Consider the following 13,559-nt stretch of genomic DNA (forward strand, 5'->3'; position numbering starts at 1 on the left):
TCAAAGAAACCATAACTTAAACTTAGCAATCAATTTTTCAACAACAATAAAACCTGCTTAGACTTTTTTACTAGCAAAAACCACACCCACACTTATTGTAAAGAATGAATGGGCATTCTCTTTCATATTTACTTGAAAGTAACATTTGCCTTTCAATGATTGCTCGTTAGTTTTGAATTATTCTTAATTCAAAGACAAAAGTAACCAATCCAGCAAGTGCTATATGATATTTAATTGCTGTTAATTGAAATTCTTCATATTCATAATTATAATTTTAGATTTAGTGAAACATCATTTATTTCAATAACAATAAATTTTCGTTTTTGGAAAGATTAGAACTCGTTCTAAATCTTTACTTAGGCACCGGCCTCCCTAACAACATGAAAGGTTAGCTACTGTTACTAAATGTATTCACACTGAAATATAATTCCCTATGGTTCTCATGTATGCACATAAAAAGTAAAATCACAAAAATACTGAACTCAGAGGAAAATCAATTTGGAAAGTCAAGAATCACATGACAAAATCAAAAAACAAAACGCATCAAAAACAAATACACCTATAAACTGAAAAAAAATGGGTAAATTATTGGAGCAGTTCATTCAAGAATGTATGTCATTAAGGTGTGTTGATGTGCAGGCTTTTTTTTTGAAAATATTATGATAAGGGAATGGATATTGATACAATACTAGTATGATTGACAACTGTCATTATCACCAAACAATCAGAGACAAGGTGGACATTTAATTACAATGCCCCACTTCCTAAACTTTGAATTGACCACATTAGCTATCAATCTTAGTCTTACATGATTATACAGACCATTCAATATACATCTAATCCTTAGTACACAAATATTTGACCTCATAATTGAATACACAAATGTGTATATTAGATGTTTGATATATATAAGGACATGAAGGGTGATAGATTTATTTATTGCCAATCACTTTTGATCTACATTACATAAGGTGATTCTGTAAATTATATCTGAAAGATAAATGATTAATGGATTAACTAGATCTTTAAAAATATTGAAATATGAATATAAATATGAATATACATATGGTATTCAAGTAAGGCCTCAAATTTACTTGATAAATTTCCAATTATCATCTGTAATTTATCAACAATTTAGATTAGTTCCCATTTTTTTTTCATCTGGAATTGGCTTGAAACAAATTTTAAATTTTAAAACTTTTAATATAACAAACATTGTTTATTAATTTATTTCCCATCAATTATTATGTTTATTTTAGTCTTGAATTTTTATTAGAAGTGAATATATATTTTTGCAATCAAGAACGAATCCACATTTCAATAAAAGATTTTTTTTAAATTTGTTTACATTGAAAAAGTACATTTTCAATGCCCTGTGTTGAAAAATACTTAAAAAATTGATCAAAAGGCACTCTATAACTATTAATCTTCAATGTCATATAACCTCTGTTTCAAGTTACAAAATGCCCTAAAACACATTTTTAGATTAATTTTGTTGACACTTAGGTCGTAGGTTTTAGCTGTTGGTCTAGATTTTATGTCTTACAATGATAGTTGGTAACATTTTGTTACTAGAAGAATTTTTGATTTCAGTGGATAAGTTGAGGTGTGTTAGACTATTATCTTAATAATACAAAATAATAAGATTATAAAATCTATTATATTCAAAGTATGTATAAGCTTCGGTTGTACTTTCCTCAGGTATTTTCATCTACTTGCCTAACCATTGTTTACCTTTTAACTGTAAAACCCTTTTTTTTTATCCGTTTTACCACGTAATACACGAATGTTCACAGGCACTTGTCTCAGAAAATTTTTTTCCTATATACCTTATTATAACACAATAAGGTAAACAGGATTTTTTTTTCTGAGACAAGTGCCTGTGCGAATGTTGCAATATTTTAAACAAAAGTTTAAACCATTGAAGAAATAGAAAGACAATCAAAACCAAAGTCTAGACTACTCTTTATGAAGCTATTCTATTACGTGTAAACTTAAAAAACTCCGTCCTTGTGCTCATAGATTTGTTCGGTTCATATATATGTACTGCAATTGTTTGCACCTGTCCTAAGTCAGGAATCTGATTTTCAGTAGTTGCCGTTTGTTGATGTTGTGCATAAGTGTTTCCCGTTTCTTGTGTTGATTAGTCAGTTGGTTTGAATCGTTTTTCACTAGTAATAGTTAGGGCCCTTTAAAGCTTGCTGTTCGGCGGGAAAAAGGCTCCGTGTTGAAGACCGTACCTTGGCCGATATTAAATGTTTTACTTTTATAAATTGTGACTTGGATGGAGAGTTGTCTTATTGGCACTCATACCACATCTTCCTATATCTATATATGTTTATATTTTCATTTACACAGCAGGGTCGAGTAAAAAGGAAAATAAAGTCATGCAAATGTGATCGGTGCCCCTCGCATCTTGTAATAAAATAAAATTTTAATTACATATTATGAAACTTTCGAACAGCTCGATAATTAACATGCCGCCGCTAAGTGGAAATTTTACGTGGCGCTGCACCACGTGCACCGTGAAAATCAATCATCTACAATCAACGATTGTGAAAATAAATTAATTATCAAATTTATGACAATTTGAAACGGATGTCATAAATCTAAAGAGTCAACAGGGGCTATTTGTTAATTTAATTAACTTCTCAATACCACCATATTTATTAAATGATTTATTGCGTGTTAAGTGATGGAAACAATTGTACGGCTGTCCAGGAATCTCCCAAGGGGGCGGAGACGTTTCTGTCATACACTACAGGATTTGCGTGATTTCAAAATTAAGTGGCAAAAATCGATCTTGTCATTTTTTATATGCCTAAAGGACAACGCTGTCGCGCGCACTGGTTTTACAACATTATCAGTATTTACTCTGTGACGTGAAGCAAAACATTAGAATTACCTTTTTTTTTTAATTCTTCAGAAAAAATTAATTATATAGTGATTCATTCATCAACACTGAAACAAACAGCAAGAACAGATGAGGCAAACAACTTCTATTTGATGATCTTTGATAACTATTTCCACCATCATTGTGATCAAAATATGTTTTTTCAGTTAAAAAGAATTATCGTATTTCAAATAAATAGCTTTCCAAGTTCGTTGGAGTGAATGCAGACTATGAAGTAATTTTCAAATTGCCTGCAACACCAGTTCACACGCTAACCTGACTCGCCTGCTTCAATGACCATCATTTTATGTTAAAAATGTCTAAGATAAAGATCTACAAGTATATTAAACCTAGACACACAACAGTATATCTAACAAAAGAAAATGTTCCTGGTTGGTATAACATAAACTAAACATTTTTAAAGATAATGACAATGAGGTCAAGGTCAGAAAACGCTGTAAAGCAGACATATACCCCTTACAATTATCCCATACACCAAATATACCATACCTTTGGTTATTTGTATTTGAAAAACAGACAAAAACACAAAATCTTAACCTTCACCCATATACAATGAAAATGAGGTCAAGGTCAGATTAAAAATACCAGTTCACCGACATAACTTTCCTATTGCTATTTGTATTTTAAATCTTTAACAAGTCAGTCGATGTGAGCATGTTCAGTGAGCATTTAATAGGACAAAAAATAGAATCAGTTTAAAATGGGAACTAAAAACCAATGGGAAATAACTCCTATAATAATGTTAAATAATGATTTAATCATATAGGTATTTTTGTAGATCTTTTGTTCTGGTAACATTTTCTGTTTATCTATGATTTCGATAACAGAAACTGTCATCATTATTTAAAGGCAATAGTTCATACAAGGCTTTAATTTAAAATAGCTGTTTCAGTCACATTAGAACTTAAATAGATCTTGCATCAGCCATCATTTTTATCTGTTTACAGTTACTGTCTATCTATTATAGTTTCAACATATAAGGCAAAACATAGAAATTTGTAAAAACAAATAATTTTTGAAGGACAATAACTCCTACTAGAAGGAGTTCATCTGATACTCTTGGTGCTAACAGGAAGTGGGTTAATCTTCACAATCTGAGCATTTTTTACCCGTTATATTTTCTCTGTATCTATTGGTTTTATATATATAAGAAATATGTTCTATTTTGTTCTATTTATAGCCATGGTGGACATATTGATTGCTTGACAGGAAAAAAAATAAAAATGTTCATACATTTTTGTACTACTTTTTCAAGATTATGAAGAAGATTGCTTGAAATTGATCATATAGTTTCATAGCAGGAGATGTTTGAAATAGTTTATAATGGATGCCCAGTAAGGCAAGGCCTCAAATAGCCTAGGAGAGTTAAATGTGTATTGTGACAGCCCATGTCTATAAATTGTCCAGGTTATATATTCCTGTAATGTATCCCAATCTCTTCTATGCATAAAAAGACTATTGTTTACATCTAAATACACATTTGTCTGGTTCAACCCTCAATTTTATACATTTCTAGTGGTCCTAGGAATTTCTTACCATAATTGATTACAAATGAGCTCCTGCGATACTAAGATACTCTGGTGAATAAGGTGAATCCAGTAAAGCAAAAATACTGATAAATCATGCATCAAATATTTCATGGAATTTCAAATTCTCAAGTTTGGCTGTTGTCTGCAGGATGAAGATGCAAAATAAATGATTTACCAGTGTAATTGCAACTTGGTCATCCATGATTTATTTTAATTTAATTTTTCAGTTCATAACAACACTTCTGGATTTCGAATGATTTTTTCATGAATTTTATGAAAACAAATATTCAAAATCTTGCTCTGGATACTGAATTTTGGTCATACATAACCAAGATTTCCGTCCAAATTTCATCTAATTCCATGTAGATTTGAGAAGTTATTGATCCCCACAAAAAACTTTAAACATAGACTGAACTTAAATGTTGACAGCCCTGATGACAGAACTAAGAACTAGCTATATGTCTTGCTTTTCAAGAAATAAATTTCACTGGCTCGACAAAAATAACTATAAATACCTTCACAAAAAGAAAACACTTAAGAATATAACTTTAATTGTGTTTATCATAACATGTTGACACAATATAAGTTACATTGAAAACTTCAAAATTTTGTTGCTCTGTGAAAGCTTAAATTCTATTTATTGTGTAACAAAAACCTAAGCATACATTTCTAGAATTGTGACTTATTGTATGTATAAAGTTTTGGTTCAATAAGTATTTGATTAAAAACAAAAAATTGTTATTTGGATGGAGAGTTGTCTCATTGGCACTCACACCACATCTTCCTATATCTATATAGTATATACAGATACTGGCACTATCATTTTTTATGTTCAGTGGACAGTAAAATTAGGGTCAAAACTCTAATCTGGCATTACAGTTAGAAAGATCATATCATAAGGAACATAAGTACTAAGTTTCCACTTAATTGGACTTCAACTTCATCAAAAACTACCATAACCAAATACTTTAAGCTGAACCAGGACAGAGAGATGAACGGACACACAGACCAAAAACATAATTCCCCTCTACTATCGTACGTAGGGCATAGAAATATATTCTTGTTTTGCACAGACCACAATTTATAACACTTTCCAATCATAATCAACAAATCAAATGTTATTTCAATTTTAATATATGATAGTGATGATATAAAATATGATGCTCTGATTTTCATGTTTGATCTAAACCTTGTTGTCTAGCTTTAAACCTTGACATTCTTACTGGTTTGTCTTGTACAATTCCTACATTAGTGTCACTGGAGGATTTCATTTGAGTTGACCGCTCAACAACAGAATCTGAAAATGCCTGGAAAAGAAAAAATAAATAATATAAAATAATTGTTTTGTCCTCATGGTGACATTTTTTTTTAAAGATAGAGATGTAAGAAAATTGTACTATTTTTATAACCAATTATACATCCAGTTTCATTTTTTCATATCAAGAATAAAGTTGTCTACGTAGTATGACACTTATTTTGAACATCAAAATGCCAAACATTATATACTGCATGAAAATTGTATATTCTTGTTAATATAAATTACTTTACAATATTGCAAATTTGTTGACACTGGTGTCTGTTCTGAGCTACGAGTCAGCTGCATGTCAAGTTGTCAAAAAATAACCATAATCACTTGAAAAATATTTTCTTGATCCATGTTTCAAATTTGGAGCATTTAAAAAAACAGCTGTGCCATGAACGCATGATAAGCCCGACATCTTGTGTGGAAGTTTTATGCAATAATCATAAATAGTTTCTGATAAAGTTTTAAGAAATAACCATTTATTGTTTTTGAGACATGGCGGGACATGTGAAACCCCCCACCCTGTTTTTTTTTTACAAATATCACTAAAATAAAATTTTGAATCAAACCAAAAAGTATACAGATCTTTAAATTAATATAAAATAGAAGTGTGTACAGTTGAAGCAATAATCATAAATCGTTTTTGAGATACGGCATGTCATGTAAAAAAAACCTCCCCCTTTTTAACAAAATACTCAATAACTCAAAAATGAAATTTTGAATCATCACCAAAAAGTATACAGATATTAAGATTAATATAACTAAGAAGTGTGTAAAGTTTTAAGCAATAATCAAGAATCGTTTTTGAGATACGGTGCAACATGTGAAAAAAAACCACACCCCTGTTTTAGTTACAAAGGGCAGTAACTCAAAAACTTTAAATCTTATTTTCACCAAAAAGTATACAGATCATTTGACCATCATAAAAAACAACTATATTAAGTTTCATGAAATTTAGATAAGTCGTTCTCAAGTTACAGTGCAACATGTTTACGCTGGACAGATGGACAGACAGACGGACACTGGACATTTGTATACCATAATACTTCCCGTCAAAATTTTGACGGACGTATAAAAACTTACAACAGGAGCAGTGACAGGCACTTCATCTTTACTATCATTGGGAATCAATCTGACACTTTTCTTTGTCTGACGTTTCTCCCTATCACCCTTTAGTATAGATCTTGGTCCTGATGTAGGATAGAACTGGGAGTATATGTCTGCTGGAGATTTGATATCTGTCTCATTTATCTCTGTGTCATCATCATCATCTGTACTATCCACTCGAGAAGCAGTCTAAAATAGAAAAGTAATATATTGTATGATCCTAATTAATACCAAACAAATATCCAAAGCTGCTTCTTTTGATGATTGTGTTGTAGTATTTATGAGGACTCCATTGTTACTTGACACAATACAATAATACAGCCAAAAACTTCATCATAATCTGTCCATATAAACCCTCAGAAAAATAGCAATTTACTTAAGTTTTCAGCTGTGTGAACATGCAATATATTGTACATATTAAAGACAAAAATTATTCATTTGGAATAACAAATACCAAGACTTTCTTACATTTCAATGCCATAGGTGCTGTGCAGCAGTGTATACTTCGGAATGATCAAAGCTATCTTAAATCAAAAAGTTTGTGTAAAGTCTGTCATTTGAGAATATTTGGTCCAACAACATGATCCATCACAGGTAAATGATCAGATATATAATGTTATTTTAAGAATTAGTGTTAGATATCAGCCAAGAGACTGTCTTGATATAGATTAGTTGTCAAGTTTCCAAATATCAAAAAAGAAAGTCTGAAGTAAAAGTATATCATTCCTCCAAAGAAGACTGTTTATTTACCTTTTTTGTTGCGGTATGAGAAAATTTGATTATTTTTGTCACAGATCCAGGTTCACTTCCCTCGTCATCTGATTCTGCACTTTCTGATGATGATTCCTGAGCCTCTGCGTCATTGATGTCAGCATCTCCAGAATCTGATCCACTTCCAGTGTCAATACTGAGAATGCTATCATCACTATCATAACTTTTGTGTAGTAGTATTTCATCACTTGTAACCCTATGAAGAAATAATAACACGGTAACTTTTTGAAGTTCAGCTTATTAGTTGGTTATAAATTATATACATATATTTTTCATAACCTATCAATTAAGGTAACAGGGACAATAACAACATTGTTAAAATCACGAAAATGATTTCAACTTAACACTGAAATTTTCATTTATATCATGGTGGTTGTAAAGTTTTACGTAAACACATGTGCTTGTACATTCATGACAGGTTTTCTAATTCAATGAACTTTTAATTAGAAATAACAAGTCAAATCTTCAAGCATTACAAAAAAAAAGTTGACAACTGATCATTTAAGTGAACTCTTTAAGTCAACGGACTATAACTTTGCACAAAAACATTTGACCTGAACAAAATTCGAATTTGAGCTGTAATTTGTCATGGTTAAACTATCATACTATATACCAGTTTAAGTTATATTTTTTAATTAAAATTGTTAGATATAATGACCTTTTTAAAATTCACAAAACAAACCAAAGCTTTATAAACTAATCGTCTGGTTGTCAATTATTAGTCGATGTAACTTGAGTAAATTTTTTCAGGGAATGATAAAATAATGGCAATAATCTGAGTTGTTTAAGAAAAGGTGAGTAATTTTATAAATAAATAAAGATTCTGTAATTTTACTTGTGCATTTCTCTTTTCTCTGATTCAATTCTCTCTAATTCATCTAGTCTATCCCATAATTCTTTATCTGTCATAGTCTTGCCTATTTCTGATGATTCATCTGCCTTTTTTTTAACATTTTTTTTGTAATCCTTGACATTTTTCTTGTGTTGTGCTGTTGATATACATAAATAAAATTATGTGAGCAAACACTAAGAGATAAGATATGGCATTCAGAAACATCACTCAAAAAGAAGCTACAATGTATATGGACCAATTGATGCTTACAGAAAATCACCAGATTAGTTGAGGAGGCTGGTATTCAAATGTAAATGCAAAAGATGAAAAGAAAAGTCAAAACCCTGTTTCAAATGTCTTTATGCAGAAAAAGTAACCCCATCTTGTCACTGTACAATGTATTTATTTCTAAAACAATGTTTAAATCTATAGGAAAAAAAATATAAAATCAAAGTGTATCAGTTGTAGTAAATATTTTTTTCAGGTGTTTTTTTCTTTCTCGAAGTGAAAAATCATTACCATTATCTATATTTGTTTTATGTTTCAATTTGAGCATTAACAGATTAAAAGTTTTCATGGAATTTCTTACCTAACTTTTAAATGATACCAAAGAAAGTTTTTATTACAAATCTAGGATAAGAAATTTTCACACAAAACACTGAAATCCATCTCCTTCAATTTGAATTGCATTTCATGAATTCTTTGAGGTATTAATCAACGAACAATTATTTTTCAAATTGACCTAAGTTATCATAGAACCAACAACCTGATTGAAAACTTTCTTTGACTAAAAGATTATCTCCCCATTAAAAATGACTTATCCAATTAACAACATTTATTTACAGATTAAAATGGTGTTACATAGAAGCATGCATTATCATTGTAACCACAGCAATTATCAAATTATCTCTTAATTAATTCACACAGGTGCTTTTAAAATATGTTCAATTACAGGTATAACCCCGCCACTTTATTTATGTATGTGCCTGTCCCAAGTCAGGAGCCTATAATTCAGTGGTTGTCGTTTGTTTATGTGTTACATATTTGTTTTTTGTTCATTTTTTTTACAGAAATAAGGCCGTTACTTTTCTCGTTTGAATTGTTTTATATTGTCTTATCGGGGCCTTTTATAGCTGACTATGCGGTATGGGCTTTGCTCATTGTTGAAGGCCGTACAGTGACCTATAGTTGTTAATGTTTGTGTCATTTTGGTCTTTTGTGGATAGTTGTCTCATTGGCAATCATACCACATCTTTTTTTATCAATCTTGGGAGATTGCTTTTTTATATTAATCCCATGAAAGGTTTAATTTGCTTTGCAATAAGACTATATTAAATGTAATGCATCACACAAGCAAATGCACTATTTAATTCAAAATTAACTTACTCATATATTGTTGCTGTTTTTAGTCTCCTTGCATAGGTTTTAACTGCAGTCTTTCTGCTGGCTGGTACTCTATAAAACATATTGAGCCTTTGATTTTAAATTCTGTTTGTAAACTTAAGTTTGTAGTTATTTGTTTCAATCAAGAAATCATACCCTAACTTTTACAGTAATATTTTTTTATAATTATGGGTCAAGTATACTTAACAATCCTTTGAGCAAACTTATTCTTCCAAGTTATCTCACCCCAACTTGGGCCAAGAGGTGTCAAATACTGAAAACAAGCTAACTTGAAGTATAACAAACTAGTCTTTTCCTACATGAATTTGCATAAATAATAAATAATCAACTTTTGTCCAACATAGCAAATTGGTAATTACTTATGCAAACTTATTCAATTTTTATTGTCATAAACTTGTACAACTAAATAACAATATATCAAACATAGGATTAATAAGAATATTTAGCTGGTCAGATAATAGCAACAAAATCTGTACTAAACAGTAATTATTTTTTTTTAAAAACCAAACAACTACAGGCATTAAAGCACAAATATTTTTATTCATGATCCCTGCACAAAGCTGAACATTATTTGGATCTCATGTTTATTTAAGTTTGGTTTTTTTTTACAAAAGATGTTTCCTTGTGACAGCTCATTCCAGATAAATTTGAGCATCATCAAAATGAGCAAATTTCAAACCATACCTGGTAGTTCTGACTCTAAGGGGAACTGCTGTTTCCTGTGATCTAAAATTAAAGTTATGAATTTTACAATTCTTGTAGATAAGTTGGTCTTTTATCATCATAACCTTTTGCCACAAACTTTACTCTGAGTAACAGACATACCTGTGCACCTGTGAAAGTTTAAAGCCATGGCTGGAACTAGATTATTAAATTCAACAGATTTTATGGTTCAGAAAATTATAAACTTTTCTGGATTTTGCTATTCATTTTTTTCATTCCTGCAGAAGGTACAAAAATAAACTTCGTTGGGAAAACGTTTGAAAAGCTCCCCTCATTAATGGATGTTGTGAGAAGTATTGATTTAAATGGACAATAGATTGACAATAGACACCTGTAAACAATAGGTGATTTTAACTGTGTAACAGAGTGGACCATATCAAATGCAACTCTTTTGTTTGTTTATTTTACATTCTTCTGCAGACTGGAAAAAAAAGGCATGTCTAAATCCAGGTAAGTAATTTATTTTCTGAAACAAAGACTTCATATAACTTTAATATATTTAGGTCCTGCCATGCCTTAAAACTTTCCTAGATGCATCAGATTGTTTGTAATCATAGTAGATTTTTGAGTGTGAAAATGGTCATATTTTTCAATTCCTTCAGATGAACCTTAATTCAAATCAGTCACAACATCCAATAATGAATATTTTATATTTTATGGTAATATTCTTTACAAAGCACAAAAAAGTCAGTATTCACCTCAAAAGCTAACAAAACCTTTAAACAGACTTATTAAGAAGGGATGTACATGTAGTTACAACACTGTTGTCAGGTTATTAAAGATCGCATATTTTGGCTTTAATATTGATTCACAAATACACATGAAATAGGGTCTTTTCATCGGAATTAAACACATTTATTATAAAACCAGTTGTTGCCATGACCCGGGTTATGTTCTTCTCATATATTTCATGATGGTATAATACTAAATCCCTAACAGAAGGGATTTTGTCTGATATTTACATGATTAGACAAAAAATTTCAATCAGTTTAATTGAGGTCTGGAGCTGGCATGGGAGTAACTGCTAGTTGTTATTTATGTATTACTGTCATTTTGTTTATTTTCTTTTGTTTCATTTTCTGACATCGGACTCGGACTTCTCTTAAACTGAGTTTTACTTTGTTTGTGCAAGTGTTTTTTCTACATTCAATGGCTAAAGGTATAGGGGGAGGGTTGAGATCTCAAAAAACATGTTTAACCCTGCCACAATTTTGTGCCTGTCCTAAGTCGGGATCCTCTGGCTTTTGACAAGTTTGTTAGTCTTGTACAATTTTTCATTTAGTTTCTTGTGTATAATTCAGAGATTAGTATGATGTCCATTATCACTGAACTAGTATACATATTTGTTTAGGGGCCAGCTAAACGAAGCCTCCGGGTTCAGGAGTTTCTCGCTGCATTGAAGACCCATTGGTGGCCATCTGCTGTTGTCTGCACTATGAGGGACAAACTCCCCGGCAGTTCCAGTTCCGATCCGCATACGGGCCCCAATACTTCTCTACACTAAGGTAGCAATACACAGTTAGAAGTTTAGTTTCGCATTATGGCCCCTGTGAATTTTTTAAATATGAAAGTTTTTGTACAATAAAATTGATTTTTAGGTAATTGAAGAATAATATAGCCTTCTTAGTGGGTTTATATGAACATTTAGATTGATTTTAACATGTTTTATAGGCCATTTCAATGATTGACAGTCCGTATTTTCCTATCCGTACCGTTCATAGGTCCATAAATTATTGTAGTGTTTATCAACAAAGATTTTGCGCTCGATCTTTTCAATTCAATTTTATGGAAAAACGAGCAGGAAGACATATGATTTTTTTTGGACCACTTGATAGATATAAACCTATGGATTCAGGAAAGGTATCACTGTAATTCATTGAAATTTTCCTTTAGACCAAATTTTGGAGACTTTTGTGACATGTTCACCCCCCTTTTTTGCTATATTTTGTATCTAAGAAATGCAGATTGTTGCCATGGTTACACCCAAAAGGGATTATATTTCACCCTTATGACCATTAGAAATCAAATCTATGGAAGATTCTCTTTCTACAAGTATATACATGCATAACACACATATAAAGCCTTCTTTAGACAGGAGGGGAAAGGGGGTGTTTAAAAATTATGAGTGTCAATTTTAAGTTTTTTTCCTAACTGTGTATTGCTACCTAATTGATGGAGTAAAGGAAAATAGTTCCGGAACAGAAACGATCACTGTCCGGAGTTAGTATGAGGGAGGATCTTTTTCAGGACATTTATAGGATCAGTGTTTTTAAAATCAGGATTTACAAAATAATTTACTGGATCCGGTAATTCTTTTTTTTTAAATTCATGATGACTGGATGTGTGGATTTAAAGTTCTTAAAATTGGGACCTAGGGAATTTATGTGTTTACGCCCCCAACCCAGGTTAATCCTACACTCCTCTATGTTTGGGTTGTAACGTCTCTTTTGACACATTCTCCATTTCCATTCTCAATTTTAATTTTACCAATATATCATCAGTATATAATTTAGATATAGGCCTATTTTGCAACAATTTCCTACTTTTCATGACTTTTGTAGCATATACAGTGTATAGTCATGATAGTGTTACATTTGTACCTAACTGTGGTTTGCTTTTGTTTGTTGGTTAGATATTCTGCAAGCTGCTTTCTGTGATTTTTGACATCCATTACTTTACAAATTACTGATCAAAATCCATTCCTCACGTTGTAGTTAACCTTATTTTTCAATTAAATCGAAAGTGCTGTGCGTGGTACCGAAAGTAAGAGTTGAAAGTTGTTTACATGTTGATAAGTGGGAAAAGTAAAGGCTTATTTCGTTCCCATTATATTTTCGCCCTAGATTGGTTCGCCCCTAGAAGTGAATCCGAATAGAATATATTTTCAAAGATACCGACCTAAATCAATCGTCATCATACGATTTCATGTGCTTTTATTTGTTTGTACATATGTTTAATGAGAATATCGGGTCATAA

General features: G+C 31.1%; 1 protein-coding gene and 1 long non-coding RNA gene across 2 annotated transcripts; both read right to left on the reverse strand.

Moving 5' to 3' along the window:
* Nucleotides 1-5,555: 5,555 nt before the first annotated feature.
* On the reverse strand, nucleotides 5,556-9,371 carry LOC134723417 (uncharacterized). The gene is made up of 5 exons (XM_063587033.1): nucleotides 9,046-9,371; nucleotides 8,460-8,613; nucleotides 7,604-7,820; nucleotides 6,830-7,042; nucleotides 5,556-5,750 (listed from the first exon to the last, which is right to left on the reverse strand). The coding sequence occupies exons 2-5, from the start codon at nucleotides 8,531-8,533 to the stop codon at nucleotides 5,616-5,618; spliced, it is 639 nt and encodes a 212-aa protein (XP_063443103.1). The 5' UTR covers nucleotides 8,534-8,613; nucleotides 9,046-9,371; the 3' UTR covers nucleotides 5,556-5,615.
* Nucleotides 9,372-9,842: 471 nt separating this feature from the next.
* On the reverse strand, nucleotides 9,843-13,412 carry LOC134721317 (uncharacterized). The gene is made up of 3 exons (XR_010107837.1): nucleotides 13,184-13,412; nucleotides 10,545-10,586; nucleotides 9,843-9,911 (listed from the first exon to the last, which is right to left on the reverse strand). It is a non-coding gene; the product is annotated as an uncharacterized LOC134721317 (long non-coding RNA).
* Nucleotides 13,413-13,559: the final 147 nt, after the last annotated feature.

Source organism: Mytilus trossulus, chromosome 6, assembly GCF_036588685.1.
Source record: "Mytilus trossulus isolate FHL-02 chromosome 6, PNRI_Mtr1.1.1.hap1, whole genome shotgun sequence".
NCBI lineage: Eukaryota > Metazoa > Mollusca > Bivalvia > Mytilida > Mytilidae > Mytilus > Mytilus trossulus.